The sequence below is a fragment of the Haliotis rufescens genome, unplaced genomic scaffold (assembly GCF_023055435.1).
Source record: "Haliotis rufescens isolate VD_foot unplaced genomic scaffold, xgHalRufe1.0.p SCAF_1, whole genome shotgun sequence".
Lineage (NCBI taxonomy): Eukaryota > Metazoa > Mollusca > Gastropoda > Lepetellida > Haliotidae > Haliotis > Haliotis rufescens.
Window position 1 is genome coordinate 36,551,213 of NW_025963779.1, and position 15,656 is coordinate 36,566,868.

Genomic DNA, 15,656 nt, shown 5'->3' on the forward strand with positions numbered 1-15,656 from the left:
ACAAATACCTGGTCAAATGTGTCGAGGAGCATCAAGTCCTGTTCTGTGAAATCCTGTGAACAGATCGATGACGAGTCAGGGAGGTGTAGACGGGGAAGGTCAAAGTTCACCACAACAAGTGCTTCCACTGAAGTAGCCATCAGACTTCACCCCAAAGTCAGCTTTACTTACGAGAACATGATACTTATCGTTAACTTAATTACGTATGCTGCATTAAGTCGTATACGTTACACGATCAGACTTGACGAACAGAGGTTGACATTATATGACATACAATTCTAAAGCTGCCCACGCAGCCATACACACCTCTTGACTGAAGTCAATTGTCTCATCAAAGCTAAGCCCAGATACTTCGACACAACAGTGGAACAGGCGGGGATTCCTTCTTTCTAGGCGCTGAAATATGCCGAACACGTGTACAACAACTGGTTACATTGTCAGTACGTCTGACTATTATTTCCATGAAATTGAGAATTGTAAGGAAGGAGATTATTGTTGTAGTCACAGTGGTATTGTAACCTGTCTGTGAAGTTCTCAATTCTGATCAGACAAACCAGTTGGCCACTATGCAGGAAGTTATGGAACGATGACAGACTTGGCCACAGTTGGGAGTACTATTGTAGCATGTGACTGGGGACCTGTTACGCCAGGAATCCCTGGAACATTTTTTCTGATACATGGAGTGATTATTCGAGGAAGGTTACCGTGGTGATGTACTCTGCTTCATACTGGCGTCTACCGCCCAGCACCGACCAAAACACCTCCGTCTCCTTCGCCTCCGTCACTATGTCGTAGTCGTACATTCTACAACAATGGAGCAACACCTACATACACACACGCCATGTTGTTAGTTTAGGATCCGCACCAGCAACATGTAGAACACACACACAGACACACACACGCGCGCGCACACAGACAGACAGACAGACAGACACGCACGCACGCACACACACACACGCAAAAGTATCGTAAATGGCTCGTGAGTGCTTTTGTGGCCACAGAACGACGACGTACGTTAATGCGAAATTGAGAACGATAATGTACTTTAATGTGAAATTGAGAACGACAATGTACCTTAATGCGAAATTGAGAACGACAATGTACTTTAATGTGAAATTGAGAAAGATAATGTACTTTAATGTGAAATTTAGAACGATAATGTATGTTTCAACATGACACTGAAAATCAGTACGACCTACTTGCACGGATGAAGATATCCAAGGATGTATTTGGCGTATTCCCTCTCAGGGCCACCAGAACGCTGCAACAGTCCAAGGTCACAACACGTATACCTGTCTGCTGACAACGGGTGCTTGTTTGTGATTTTTAGCACAATTACGCTTTCACATTATGGCAATACATTATGTTGAGATATCAAGAAATGGATACCAACACACTTAAAATAAACTTAAACAAAGCGAGAAAATTAGATAAATTGCCATTGAATTGTCAGTCACTGGTTATCACGTGGAGAGTTATAACTCTCACAAACAGTCTCCGAGAGGGATGCCTGGGTAAATGGGGAGTAACTGGATGAATCATAATCTGGTATCTGTGCATATGGAGGCGCTCGTCCAGAATCCTGACAATGTGGCTTCACATCAAGGCTTACAGGTTTTCTTACAATTTGACATAGCTTAAGGAAGACGCTTTTCGACAGAAATTATTCAAATTAGTTACACAATAACTAATATTACGACCATATAAGCATGGTCATAACACGTAGAAAGTTTACAACATATCGTCACAATAAATGATGTTCTCTTGCACGTACCCGTCCATACCACAAAAAACACTCATCAGGGGAGATAACCACGAAAGCTGCCGACGAATTGAGTGACGTTGCTGTAGGCGGTACCTGGAAAACACAACAGAGGCCTGAGCGTTCTTTTGACTTACATATTTAGGGGCAGCAATGATCGTAAATGGAAAATAATCATTTCTCGGGACCAGCCCACCACGCCTTCGCTTCTTAATGTTATCATTAAAACGTATAACAGATTCTGCCAGTATCAGTGTTTACCTGAGCTACTCTGATGTTCCCCTTGATAAACTCCCGCACAGAGAACACTTGGACTGACGGGGACGCTTCCTCCAGGTCTGTATCGAACTGTACATATAATGTGACGAATCAATGATAATACTTCAGATGTTACTAAAGTTTTGCAGTAAGGATGATATTGAAGATGACTATCACGTTTTACTTGTTAGTCCATGGTATGTCGATATAAGAAAGACATTCTCAATGAATAATCTTTGCAGATGCTCATATTCATACATTCTGCTTTAATTAATGCTTTTAAGGAGAACCGACCGCAGTGTAATTGAATTAAGAAATCTAATCTATCGATGTACCTTTTTCATGTCACGAATTTGAGGATATCGATGAAGCAATGACGTTGTGTGTACCTTTATGTATGTATCTCAGTGAAATGGATCCTACATGGAAACAGTCATTGTACTCTTGGCCAACAGCCTGCCCAGTATTGTGAATACAGTATTCACTATAACGGTCTGCACTGGTGACATTATCGCATCTTTTACGTTTCTAACATGTTTTCGTAGTGTATGAATAAAATCAACCTTACGACAATCATTGAATTTCCCAGGGCGTTCAGCATGTGACTGGGTTCTTTTCCATCTAAAACACGCACCTAAAACAAAATCAATATTCAGCACATCATGCTCCCCAATATCTGATTTGTTGAAACAGATACAGAGATAAATGTAATAGTCATTTGGCACACAGATGAGTGATTGACTTTGGTTTTACGCCGCTTTTAGCAATATTCAAGCAATAAGATGGCGGGGGACACCAGAAATGGGCTTCACACATTGTACCCATGTCGGGAATCGAACCTGGGTCTTCCGCGTGACGAGCGAACGCTTTAACCACTGGGCTACCCGACCGCCCCTTACACAAATGATCCGATGACTTGTTGACATAGATTCCTTACAAAAGGCATTTGGCTATATTTGGGTAACAATTTCCAAAATGGCATCTCTTTGAGATTGACGCAATCGGATATCACCTGACCTCATTAACATACGATAATAGCTGAATGACAATTTTCGTACTTAAGTGTACATTGTTGTGCCTTGTGTACGAAGGAGCAAGTCGGAATCACCACCTTTCTTATGTATGTACCCCTTTACAAACGATCAGTGTGAAATGTAATGGGCGGCTATCCCCTATACCCTATGGGTACTAGTTGTCACCTGAACAGCACCCCGATCTACACTTTTACGACATGGTTCCCTACATTTGCAGAATCGTTGTTACAGCCAGAGCGAGTCCTTTTGATGGCACACGACAACAGTTCATTTAGAATTTAGAGACAAATTTAACTGATAAGTTTGTGAAACATTTCCTGCTTTATCTACTGTCGTTCAGACGTAACGTACCAAGGCGACATTGTGGCTGTATGCCTCCTCCATCACCATCGCCAACTCCACGATCCTCGTCCTGTCTGAGGCGGAGGTCTTACACCCCTGAGACGAGAGAACATAGCAATTAATTACATAACGCACGTTCGATTAGTAACATCTGAGTGACCTGAGTCAACCCAGGGTTCCCCATTTCTGGCAGCCCGGGTTTGACTAGCTTCAACCTGAGTCAAGGGCAACTTGGACAGTACACGAAATAAAACGCACAAAATGTAACCTGGTAATAATGGTTGCCAAGAGAAAAAGAAACACAATATCGATTGCTAGCCATAGTTAATGCATATTCATTTTGTTCGGGAAAGCAGAGGTAACTACATTCTTTGTTAATAACCACGACTCCCGTTTTCGGCGGGGGAGACTTTAAATACGAACGCAAATGTCGTACATCAAAAGTCGGCCTTCCTTTTGGCCTTCCTCTTGTCGGAACCTCACTTAACGAGTGTCTCATCCCACTAAATAATGCAATTTGCTCTTAACATACAAGAATGAAGGTGCAGACATTTTCAACGCATGGGACATGCATCGGACATCATTTTTGTCACTGATGCATCAAATTTCTAAATGTTCTATACATGTCTATTATAAAACTTTACTGAGGCCTAGTATGTTGTAACCTTGATCAAACAACCTCTGAGCAAGAGTCGTATGACGCTCTTTGAAATCTTGGCACATAGAGAATGCTCGATTGTATCACAAAAGTTGGGAAATGTAAACGCCAAAGGCTGGAGATTCAGGAATATTGCTCGACATGCAGGGAGAGTTGACTGTTGGGAAGCTGAAGCCATCAATCTTGTCATACCGTCTTGTGGAGAATGTTTTGTCACTCGGAAGTTTAATGCATAGATCTACATATGCAACAGATGAGGTGGGAAATCACTTCAAACAGTGCCACCTATGCATTGCCTCTTTGTACTCCGCAGTAAAGTAAAAGTACTGAATTCAAAAGTGTATCCCACCTTCCTTTGGAAGAATATTTCTCCCACTGATGAGGTAAGAGATAGTTTAATGACACGATCCTTGCCGAGTTGATTCACATACTCCTATTGTTGATGGCCCTCAATTTCCAGCTTCTGAGATAGTGATGTGTTTGTATACATGGTTGCTATGAATGTTGGGCTTACCGTCCAGTAGTACAGGGTCCTTTTGCAATGCCGGTCAGCTAGGTGCTGGTTGTTAATGATGTAGCACTGGCCGTTTGAGAAAGTACCGTTATCCCATTTCTCCACACACTCAAGGGAGTTTTCCTTCAATACGTACACCTCTAGCTGCTGAAATGCCAACATATACATAACGTAAATATAGACCATAGATGGCCAGGGCTCTTATAACACAGGGGTGTTCATGGAACCCAAATATTACTCAACAACACTTAGAACTCTCACCGAATATCTGCAAGGTATTTACATATCCTAAGCAAATTAGACTGAAGCTTCTTCGTGTAAAACAATAGATCTTATGCCACCCCAAGCCCTCTGAAATTAGCCTTTTAGCACATTTTGCCACATTTGTGTACTTGTGTCACTAATCACTTACAGAACAATTTGTCAAAGATGTCATTTGAAGTGGACCAAACTGCGGTCTAACCTCAAAACGATGGCACCACAGACGTGAATACGGTAAGTCAATATGATGTGACAGCAGTCATGAACCAACCTCGTCTGTGAAGATGACATTGTTCTCCTCCACTGTATCTTCTGACAATGTGTCGGAGACTTTAGCTACAGTTCGCTTGCTGGATCGGGAGAACAACGCCCTACCTGTGTGCAACAGGACGCAATCATACCAATCATCTTCCCGTGTATAGCGGACTATCACAGAACATAGGACAAGGCGGTCATTCAGATGTATGTGGATAATGTTTTGTAAATCATTCATTACATGTGAAAATTATCCTTAATACATCGACATGAAGTGAATGACTATTGTTTTTCGCCGCGTTTAGCAATATTCCAGCAATATTAGTGTCCATGGCCCATTAAAATCAGGACAATGGTCTACGATAAAGAACGGGGGCGCAAAGAGACCAACCATTGGATATTCTTGAGGGGGGGGGGGGGGGGATATTTCAGCTACAGCTGCAAAACCATATATATTTTTTTAATTACACCTATTACCCAAAACATATTGCAACGATGTATTTTTCTGGCAGACAATTTAATTTTTTTTAAACAATACGAAGCAAAGGGTCGGCCTGTGATTTCTTTGTGAAATGAGGCCATTAAGCACTGTAAATATGTTAGCTAGATATCCGTGAACACGACCACTATGTTTGAGCAACATACCCATATTGCCGGCACTGTATTTCCTGGTCTGACTCTGCGGCCGATCTCTCCAGTCATTGAAGGCCTGGCGGAACACTAACGGCTCGTGTCCCTCCAGAACACGGGACACAGTCACGTTGTCAGGGTACTCTTTGTGTTCTGAGAATGTCTACCCAGGTAAAACAACACAGTGAAATAGTCAACAGGAACATGGGATAAGGCAAGAAGGTTACGACAGAGCCAAATTCCGTGACCTAGATATCATATAAACTATTTTATTATTTTATACATTAGACAATGCTTCATAACGTAAAGTGAATATGAGTGAATAGCCCTGAAAGACACACCTTTCCTCTTGAGATAGCATTGCTGACCTCGGAGACCGGTGCGTGAGATCCTACCCATAGAAACACTGGGTTGTCCGGTCCAGTGTCCAGCAGGTAGCACGACTACAGCAAATTAGATTAATACTCATCCCTAGACATATACTCCTTGTTCACAATACGTATATTTGATAAATTCCCTGAATAAAGCCATTAACTATGTATTTACCTCTACCAGAAAAAGAGTTACATTAAAAATTATATATTTGCGTCCTTTAGTTATGTCAGGATCTGCTGGTTGGGGTTTCGAATCAGATATTCGCCCTGGTTATGACCCATGGTTTGTCACAGCCATACTCTTGTTAACAGAAAATGTCCACTAAAATGTCCCCTAATAACTGTACCCACATGAAACTAACAGGCAGTTATAAAATTGAAATAACCTGACAAACTCAATCAGAATGAGGAGACAAGACGGTTGCATGAACCTACCGAGGACACGAGGTATTTGTACTGGAGCGGTTTCCGTGCAGCGTAGGGCATGTCATACAACACCCGATCTCCACTCACCCTGGGGAAAAGAGGCGTTAACGTGATATCAGTATTCACACAACGCTGGCAATGGAGGAAAGAAACGGCTTGTTACTGAAAATTATAACAAATCTCCTTTTAGAGACACCAACTAAATATTTCCTTCGCTTCCTTACCGGCGAAGCGTGATAGTTTCGTCGGTGTGGTCAATGCCCGTGTGTCCGTTAGTCTCGCGGTGGACTGGTGACTCCTCCCGCTCCTCGTCCAGCTTCTTCAGGAATGTCTTGTTCAGTTCTTCGTCTTTCTCGTCTACAGAATAACATGGTTACCTTCAATGAAACATCTATAATGACAGACAGACCTGGGACTTTTAATATGACTGACTAGCATCTGATCAGTCAGGTATCCTCACTTGTAGTTATGTCGGTGTTTACTGACATTTTCAAATGAGACTTTAAACAGGATTATGTTGTAAACAAGAGAATTTGAGAATCATGTGATAGAAATAGTTTAATAATCTTGGAAAAATGAATTTAAGCACGGTACCACTGGTGTCCTACAACGCATAAGTTTTACCTCCCAATTTTATTTATAGATGAAAGAAAATAAAACCTCCTTTGACATATAGTTCTATTGGTGGTAAGGATCCGTCTAAATACTTCAGTAACCCATGCTTGCAATACGAGGCGACTAACGGGATCGGCTGGTCAGGCTTGCTGACTTGGTTGATGCATGTCATCGTATCCCAACTGCGTTGATCGATGCACATGATTTCAATCATTAGGTTGTCTGGTCCTGACTCGATTATTTACAGACCGCCGTCATAGAGCTGGAATATTGCGGAGTGCGGCGTTAAACAACAAACAAACAAAACAAACAGTGTTACAAGCGAAAGTGTAGGGAATGGTTGTTCAGTGATGACTATGGAACTGCAACATTGGGTCATCTTATGGAAGTAATCAAGCAAACAAAAAACATTATTCTAAATATGTTACAAGTTATAAGGTCTGTCTTCTCGTGTAATATTCATGATGACAGTGGTGTCACATACCAATAACGACAACATGCGCTTTTCCTTTCCTCTGCCAATTCCGTATTCGCCGGGCCACTTGAATAGCCTGAAATCAAAGTATGGGTGATATCATGTCCTTACAGTGACGTCACACATCACATACTCGTAGTATGGGGGAAATGCTATGGGGAGACTGCGGCTGTTCCTCACCTTGACCCGTGTGACGTAGCCGCACTTGCTGCCGATCCAGACGTAGACGCGAGGGTAGCCGTCCAGGATGACCGACACCGAAGGGTCAAGTGCTGATACCGTCGGCCGCTCCTGGAACACACCGTCATGAAGTGTGTGCAAGGTAATGCATATTAATTAATTATTTGTTTATAATTTAGATTAATATTTTAATTGAAAAGTGCTATACAAACTATAATACTTCAGATGTATATGCTCCCTGCACTTCGACAAATTAAACTGAAATTCTCGACATGTTGAAGTGTGTAGGAATATTTTGTAGCAATATTCCAGGTAAATAACGTCGGTGATGTCAATTATGTGCTTCACATGTTGCCCCAATTTAACGGAATGACGAAGGGAGATTTAACCACGAGACTACCCTACTGCCCTAGCAGGTACATACGCAGGCCGCCCTGACATGTTTCCTCCCCGTGACGACGTACAGCCGCTTGACGTAACGGGCGGTTCTGGAGAGGCTGGTGTGGGGTCCTCCCTCCAGATACCTGGAACACAAGACCACATCCAGATGGAGGGTACTGGGAGGGGACGGGACCCTCATACAACATTAGCAAATAACACTAATAGTATGCATGTAGATATGACATATATTCGCCTTGGTTTGAATTCCTATAGGTCTAATATATTGTTATGAAATAATGTAGTGCCTGTGCTTCCTGTGGATGGAGGGAAGGCGATTTTCTACCAGGCTTATACACGCACTGATAAATATATGTACTTTGCATGTGATGGAATTACTTCAAATGAGAATATAAAAACGTGTCCTGTCTCTAGTGACGTTATATCACTGATGACAACGTGTTAGTGATACCTGAAGCACGTCGGTACTTACACAAGTCCCTCTGGGAAGAGGCGCAGAAAGCATAACGACTCATGGCCCTGCACCTGTCAAAACACAGACACGTGATGACACCTAGTTACATGGTAACATGCGTTACGTTTGGGTAAAATGAATAAATGAAATCCTATAAAATAGTTACTCGAAGGGTATATGTATATATATAAACGTCATACTTCCTTGGAGAATATACTGGCTCGACATATTGTGGCGTCCAACTCGTGCGCAAGGTCATGGATGTTGCTGACGTCATTCTGAAATGAGTCAGTAGACAGGACGGTAGGGTCACCGTGGATACATTCAAAACATGTACTCTCAAGTCGAATAACGACTGCGACATTGACAACAAATATGTCAATGAACGTACCTCTGTCGCATTCCTTCCGGTCCAGAAGTGTAAGGAGGACGTCTTGTCCAGCGAGATCTGAAATCAGAACCAAACTGAGTGAACACACCATATGAGACGTACCGGCCATATTTAATATACGCACCATCTTAGACGTACCCGTCATATTCAATATACACACCATCTGAGGCGTACCGGCCATATTCAACATACACGCCATCTTAGACGTACCGGCTATATTGAATATACACGCCATCTTAGACGTACCGGCCATATTCAATATACACACCATCTGAGGCGTACCGGCCATATTCAACATACACGCCATCTTAGACGTACCGGCCATATTCAATATACACACCATCTTAGACGTACCGGCTATATTCAATATACACACCATCTTAGACGTACCGGCCATATTCAATATACACACCATCTTAGACGTACCGGCCATATTCAATATACACACCATCTTAGACGTACCCGCCCTATTCAATATACACACCATCTTAGACGTCGCTGACATATATACACACCATCTTAGACGTACCGGCTATGTTCAATATACACACCATCTCAGACGTACCGGCCATATTCAATATACACACCATCTTAGATGTACCGGCCATATTCAATATACACACCATCTTAGACGTACCGGCCATATTCAATATACACACCATCTTAGACGTACCCGCCCTATTCAATATACACACCATCTTAGACGTCGCTGACATATATACACACCATCTTAGACGTACCGGCTATGTTCAATATACACACCATCTCAGACGTACCGGCCATATTCAATATACACACCATCTTAGACGTACCGGCCATATTCAATATACACACCATCTTAGACGTACCGGCTATGTTCAATATACACACCATCTCAGACGTACCGGCCATATTCAATATACACACCATCTTAGACGTACCGGCCATATTCAATATACACACCATCTTAGACGTACCGGCCATATTCAATATACACACCATCTTAGACGTACCCGCCCTATTCAATATACACACCATCTTAGACGTCGCTGACATATATACACACCATCTCAGACGTACCGGCCATATTCAATATACACACCATCTTAGACGTACCGGCTATGTTCAATATACACACCATCTCAGACGTACCGGCCATATTCAATATACACACCATCTTAGACGTACCGGCCATATTCAATATACACACCATCTTAGACGTACCGGCCATATTCAATATACACACCATCTTAGACGTACCCGCCCTATTCAATATACACACCATCTTAGACGTCGCTGACATATATACACACCATCTTAGACGTACCGGCTATGTTCAATATACACACCATCTCAGACGTACCGGCCATATTCAATATACACACCATCTTAGACGTACCGGCCATATTCAATATACACACCATCTTAGACGTACCGGCCATATTCAATATACACACCATCTTAGACGTCCCGGCCATATTCAATATACACATCATATTAGACGTACCCGCCATATTCAATATATACACCAAATAAGTCTACCGGCCATATTTAATATACATATCATATCAGACGCACGCGCTATATTCAATATACACACCAACTTTGACGTACCGCCCATATTCAACAAACGAACAAGCAAAATTGGCATATTCAGCCCATCAAAGTGATGATCATAGAAATAAGTTGAATCTTATTACTTAAAAAAAATATCAACTTTACGGTTATATGTCATAGCTAAGAGATATTTCGAAAGTTCAATTGTAAACTTGTCACGAACCGATTGATTAGTGGGGGCTACAAATTGCACATGAAACAGCTGGGTTTACAAATAGAAATGTCATTCCGTGTTTAAGTATATTGATGCACTGAATAATATTCATTACAAAGCTGTCATTACAAACTGTTACCGGGGGCAGCAATATTGCCACTTCTACAAACGTGGAAACCGACTTGTCTATACGTTTAGAACTATCCTCAAACCGATCTTCAGACTGAGACATAAATTGGGAATGGATTCGTCAAATACGGACGTATATGTGTACATATCCTCTTCCATACAGACCGCGTCTTAGACTAACGATTCCGTGGAGCGGACATAATGAAGCGATTCTTCGCTTGACATTCAGTATTTGTCCGGATCAAAAGTCTCCCTAATTCATGAGGTAGGGCGGTCCGGCTCCTTAGCCTCTGTCAGGCAACTCCATCTAATACCCTCTCGTCACAGGAACTGCCACAACGTTACTTACGGGGATCGACGTGTGTAAATAGTTCGATTGTGAACATACGGCAGAGTCTGAAAGCTACATAAAGCCAGTCGCTGGGATACAGACAGGCATGTAGCTAGCTATATGGACTGACAGACGGTGGAACTAGCAGGCTGTTGGGCAGGCTCCAAGTTTGCATGAAATTCAATAGGATATGCGTTCAGTTACAGAAAACCATTAATCAATAAGTCTTAAGAGTCCAGGAGACCTGTCCACAAAGGTCTCAGCGCAAGACTGAAGCACTTCAACGTCCTGCTACACGTGTACATTCGCGATACTCTGCATACTTGATAGAGGCATATATTACTATTTTAGTTCACATATATTTTCTCAATTTAATCTATTTACGAGGCATATCATTTAATTTAGTCAGGCAAACAGACAATTCAGTAACAGACCACCAGCCCATAATACATTAATATAAATCACGCAGGCTGGTGTATATATCAATTTTATTCATGAAAAAATAGGTTTTTACGTGTTTTACAATTTGTAGGGTTTTGCCATGAACACGCCCACATTAGGAACGACAATATTATCACCATTTTGCATAAGCTGTGTGAATTTCGATATTCAGTGTAATATGGCGAGAGGTATTTTCTTCGTATACTGACATTTTATTTAATTTAAGTGTACACAAACAAAAGAATATAAGCAGTTTTATCCAGGATTATAACCTCCGATGACGTCATCCTATTGTTCTATACAGGGTCTTCTCCTTTCAGCAAGGTTGGTTTGTTGTTTAACGCCGCACTCAGCAATATTCCAATATATGGCGACTCGATTATTTTCAGACCGCCGTCACATAGCTGGAATATTGCGGCGTTAAACAACAAACCAACCAACCAATATATCGCGGCGGTCTGCACATAATCGACTCTGGACCACACAATTCAGAGGTTGTTGGGGTTATGATCATCAATCCACGCAACACGATGACATGCGTCAACCAAGTAAGCGAGCCTGACCACCCGATCCCGTTTGTCGCCTCTTACGGCAAGCATGGGTTACTGAAGACCTATTCTACCCCGGATCTTCACCAATCGAGTTGAAAGCCGGGAGTGACTTGAATATTTATAGGGAGATTTTACTCTCAAGTAAGACCTGCTTTGATGTTTTACTTGTTTTAAGTAAGATTTGAGACTTTAATTTGAATCATAAGTAAGACTGGCTTAGATGTTTTGCTTTTGAACTTAGTCTATATCAATTACTTCGCATCGAATGTTGATTTTCGACTGGCTAGAAGTCAAGATTTTTTCAAAAGGGAAAATTTCATGATGTGAATCGAACATGCAACCACATATAACCTGGCTTTTTTTGTAACTCAATATTTCCCCACTGGGCCACCGGGGCAGGTGATGAAGTTTTTAAAGTTACACTGTGCACATGATTTGTGACAGCGTGCGTGGCCCACCGGTTCGTGCACGTGCAATACACGTAATGCCCTTGCTGCACGCGCTAGGATATTAATGAGCGTTAGACTAGCCCATTTTGAAATAGGGGTTTATGTTTTAGATAAATACAAAGTACAATATTTGATCGATGCGTGTATCTGTCTGAAAAGATGTCGGTTTAAAAGTCGGTTCACGGCCTCCGATTCGGTCTTGGTGAGAGTTGTAAGACCTCCGAATACCAAGACCGAATTCGACGTCGTGAACCTTTACATAATGCCATTTGGCATTTTACATACTTCTTTTGATTTTGTATGTAATTGTTTATTTGATACAGTATAGCTGTGTGGTACACGCTGCTATTTTCCATGACTATTATGGTCCGCATGTCTTAAAGGGGACACCAAGTAGATGAGAAAGCAACTATATCTCTTCATATCTGGTCTGAACACTATTTTCTCTGATCTTTCATAGTTAACTTGTTCAGAGTATCAAACCCTTCACCTCAAATGACGTTTGCATCATGATCAAAATATATCTATCCTCTGTAGAATGTACTTGAGTCACTTGTGCCGCAGGGAGTTTGATTGTATGGTATTTTAACAAATAAAAGCGACAAAACCTATTCGGGCCATATCATAAACATCTGTTGTGAATCACTGTCAAATAATGATGGAACCAGGAGTTCTGCCAGAAGAGTCCTCCGTCCTGTGTAATTTCAAAATGTGCGAGGCAATGTCAAAATGTATGCCAAAATGTGACAAACTCACTCCTGTAACCTAGGCCGGATACAGATAACATATTGCGGCTGGACAATATCAAAGTACACATCATGTTTCACGCAGTGTGATGAGCATTCTCGACATGGTCAGTGTATGTCGTCAAACACCAAGGTAACGGTTTCAGTCATCTGGCTGTCATTCGCGTGTGGGTTTACGACGCTTTCCAAGACCAACCACACTCCTCGCCAGAGATGGAAACAGGCATATCACGACGTTTGTTCGCGTGCACTTAACCTATCGGGACTATTGAATACAGGGTGTCAACCTCTTACATACACACACCTATAACTTGATCGATTTTGTGTTATTTCCTATCCACCCTGCCTACCAGAGCGTAACCTACCAGAGCGTAACCTACCAGACAATCACTCCCTTCGACCCTGTATATTGATGTCTAAATGCCAGGGACTCAAATACATTACATGTCTGTGGATTTAATGCTTATCTCCAAATTGCTACTCTTGGAGGCCGTGGTTAATGAGCTTATTTGTGAAAACTGATTTCATGCATCAAGTCACAACAACTATACCTGATTTCATGCCCAATACCTCAGCTAAGGTTGGAACACAAGGTAATAATACAGAGAACTCTTCAAGCGTGATCCTTTATGGCTTTGATCTCAGTGAACAGAACACGATATTTTAACACCATTTTTATAAAGTATTCAGAAGTGGATTATTGTTCAAATGCAAACCAAAATGGGAATGGTTTTCTGCAAAAGAATAGATTCCCTCGATGTGGATATATACCCGATTTTCATATTACGCCAGTTAATATGTCATGCCATGACAGGTCTCCTGATGTCATGTGAAAGAATCGTGAGTTGTAACTTCTGTTGTGTAGTATATTATGTAAAGCTCCTATAGCATGCATCACATGATTGGGAAATATGTTCTTATTACCTTAGTATTTCTGTAGGGGATAGTCTGGATTTAATTACATTTCGCAGTACGAAGAGACAGCATTGTATCGTTGCGTTTTCTGTATATTGCATTATAAGGCACGGCCAGCACATTCAGATACAGCCTGATTGCCTGGCCCGAGAAGAGGCGAATCTAACATATCAACAGGAATTCAGAACCATTTAAGCTCCCTCACTAGTTTATGTCAATATCGGTTGGAGCCTTACCCCGATCTGATATTGATAGAAGATTTGATATGACATCCATGGTATGCAGAAACATGAAGCGAGGTACTAAAGTGGACAATCATCGGCTTTGTGGGATCTCTCAGGATTTGTCACAAAGCTACTCGCTAAGGAATGACTGTGAATGCTACTTTGTGCTTGGAGCAACAATGACTATAATACATCCATTGTACCAGCCACGTTATCCAGTATTATACAAACCTGACGTCTTCGTGCAGATATAAAAGTGATATAGTTCAAAAATATATTTGAGCACAGACATTTTACAGATAAACGTACATTAAAATATGCCTAAAATAGATATCAAGTGATCCACATGACAACTTTGTTTATATAGCTAACTCGACTTCTGCGCTAGATATCCGTGTGCCCCTTTATTCAAACGTCTATTTTTTTCGTAGGTCTGTTTCTGATAACAGCAAATTTCTTGTAACAAATGTTATATTTGGGATAACACTTTATTAGTAAAGTACAGATTCTAATACTGTTGGGGTTGAGTCCCATCCGGGATTCGAACCCACACTGCCAGCAACCTTATCGCCAGCACACAAAGTCAGCGATCTAACCCACTCAGCCACCGAGTCTTCCACAAAAATGAAAGTCCGACAACTGGTAGTCTAGATCACGTACTTTGTGTGCCCCTCTGACAAGTGTAAATTGGCACGGTTCCCATGTCCGAAACCAATGAACACACAATACCATTCAGAAAGTGGTCCCCCAGAGGGGTACACAAAGTACGTGATCTAGACTACCAGTTGCCGGACTTATAACATTTGTTACATCTGACCACGTTCTAAATGACATTGTGTGTTCATAGCTAATTTCTTATTGTGTAAAAAGGTTCTCAAGGGAAATGTGCATCTAGGGGACATATTCCGATCCGACTTCCTGTAGTACAATGTAGGGAGGAACCGATCTGACTTCCTGTAGTACAATGTAGGGTGGAACTGATCTGTCTACCTGTAGTACAATGTAGGGAGGAACTGATCTTCTCACAATGTAGGGAGGAACCGATCTACTCACCTGTAGTACAATGTAGGGAGGAACCGATCTACTCACAAT

General features: G+C 41.7%; 1 protein-coding gene across 5 annotated transcripts in view; it reads right to left on the reverse strand.

The window, feature by feature from the left end:
- Positions 1 to 15,656, reverse strand: part of LOC124135689 (advillin-like) — a 61,952-nt gene that overhangs the window by 12,818 nt on the left and 33,478 nt on the right. For all 5 annotated transcript variants that reach the window (XM_046501148.2, XM_046501147.2, XM_046501150.2 and 2 more), the window contains exons 4-23: positions 9,029 to 9,085; positions 8,838 to 8,915; positions 8,656 to 8,708; positions 8,209 to 8,308; positions 7,785 to 7,895; positions 7,614 to 7,680; positions 6,739 to 6,871; positions 6,524 to 6,602; positions 6,056 to 6,157; positions 5,730 to 5,877; positions 5,101 to 5,204; positions 4,569 to 4,715; positions 3,406 to 3,492; positions 2,589 to 2,654; positions 2,024 to 2,110; positions 1,775 to 1,858; positions 1,200 to 1,261; positions 705 to 804; positions 307 to 396; positions 9 to 53 (exon numbers count right to left, since the gene is read on the reverse strand). In XM_046501148.2, coding sequence (XP_046357104.2) covers positions 9 to 53; positions 307 to 396; positions 705 to 804; positions 1,200 to 1,261; positions 1,775 to 1,858; positions 2,024 to 2,110; positions 2,589 to 2,654; positions 3,406 to 3,492; positions 4,569 to 4,715; positions 5,101 to 5,204; positions 5,730 to 5,877; positions 6,056 to 6,157; positions 6,524 to 6,602; positions 6,739 to 6,871; positions 7,614 to 7,680; positions 7,785 to 7,895; positions 8,209 to 8,308; positions 8,656 to 8,708; positions 8,838 to 8,915; positions 9,029 to 9,085 — 1,800 coding nt within the window. The remainder of the gene's footprint in view (positions 1 to 8; positions 54 to 306; positions 397 to 704; positions 805 to 1,199; positions 1,262 to 1,774; positions 1,859 to 2,023; positions 2,111 to 2,588; positions 2,655 to 3,405; positions 3,493 to 4,568; positions 4,716 to 5,100; positions 5,205 to 5,729; positions 5,878 to 6,055; positions 6,158 to 6,523; positions 6,603 to 6,738; positions 6,872 to 7,613; positions 7,681 to 7,784; positions 7,896 to 8,208; positions 8,309 to 8,655; positions 8,709 to 8,837; positions 8,916 to 9,028; positions 9,086 to 15,656) is intronic.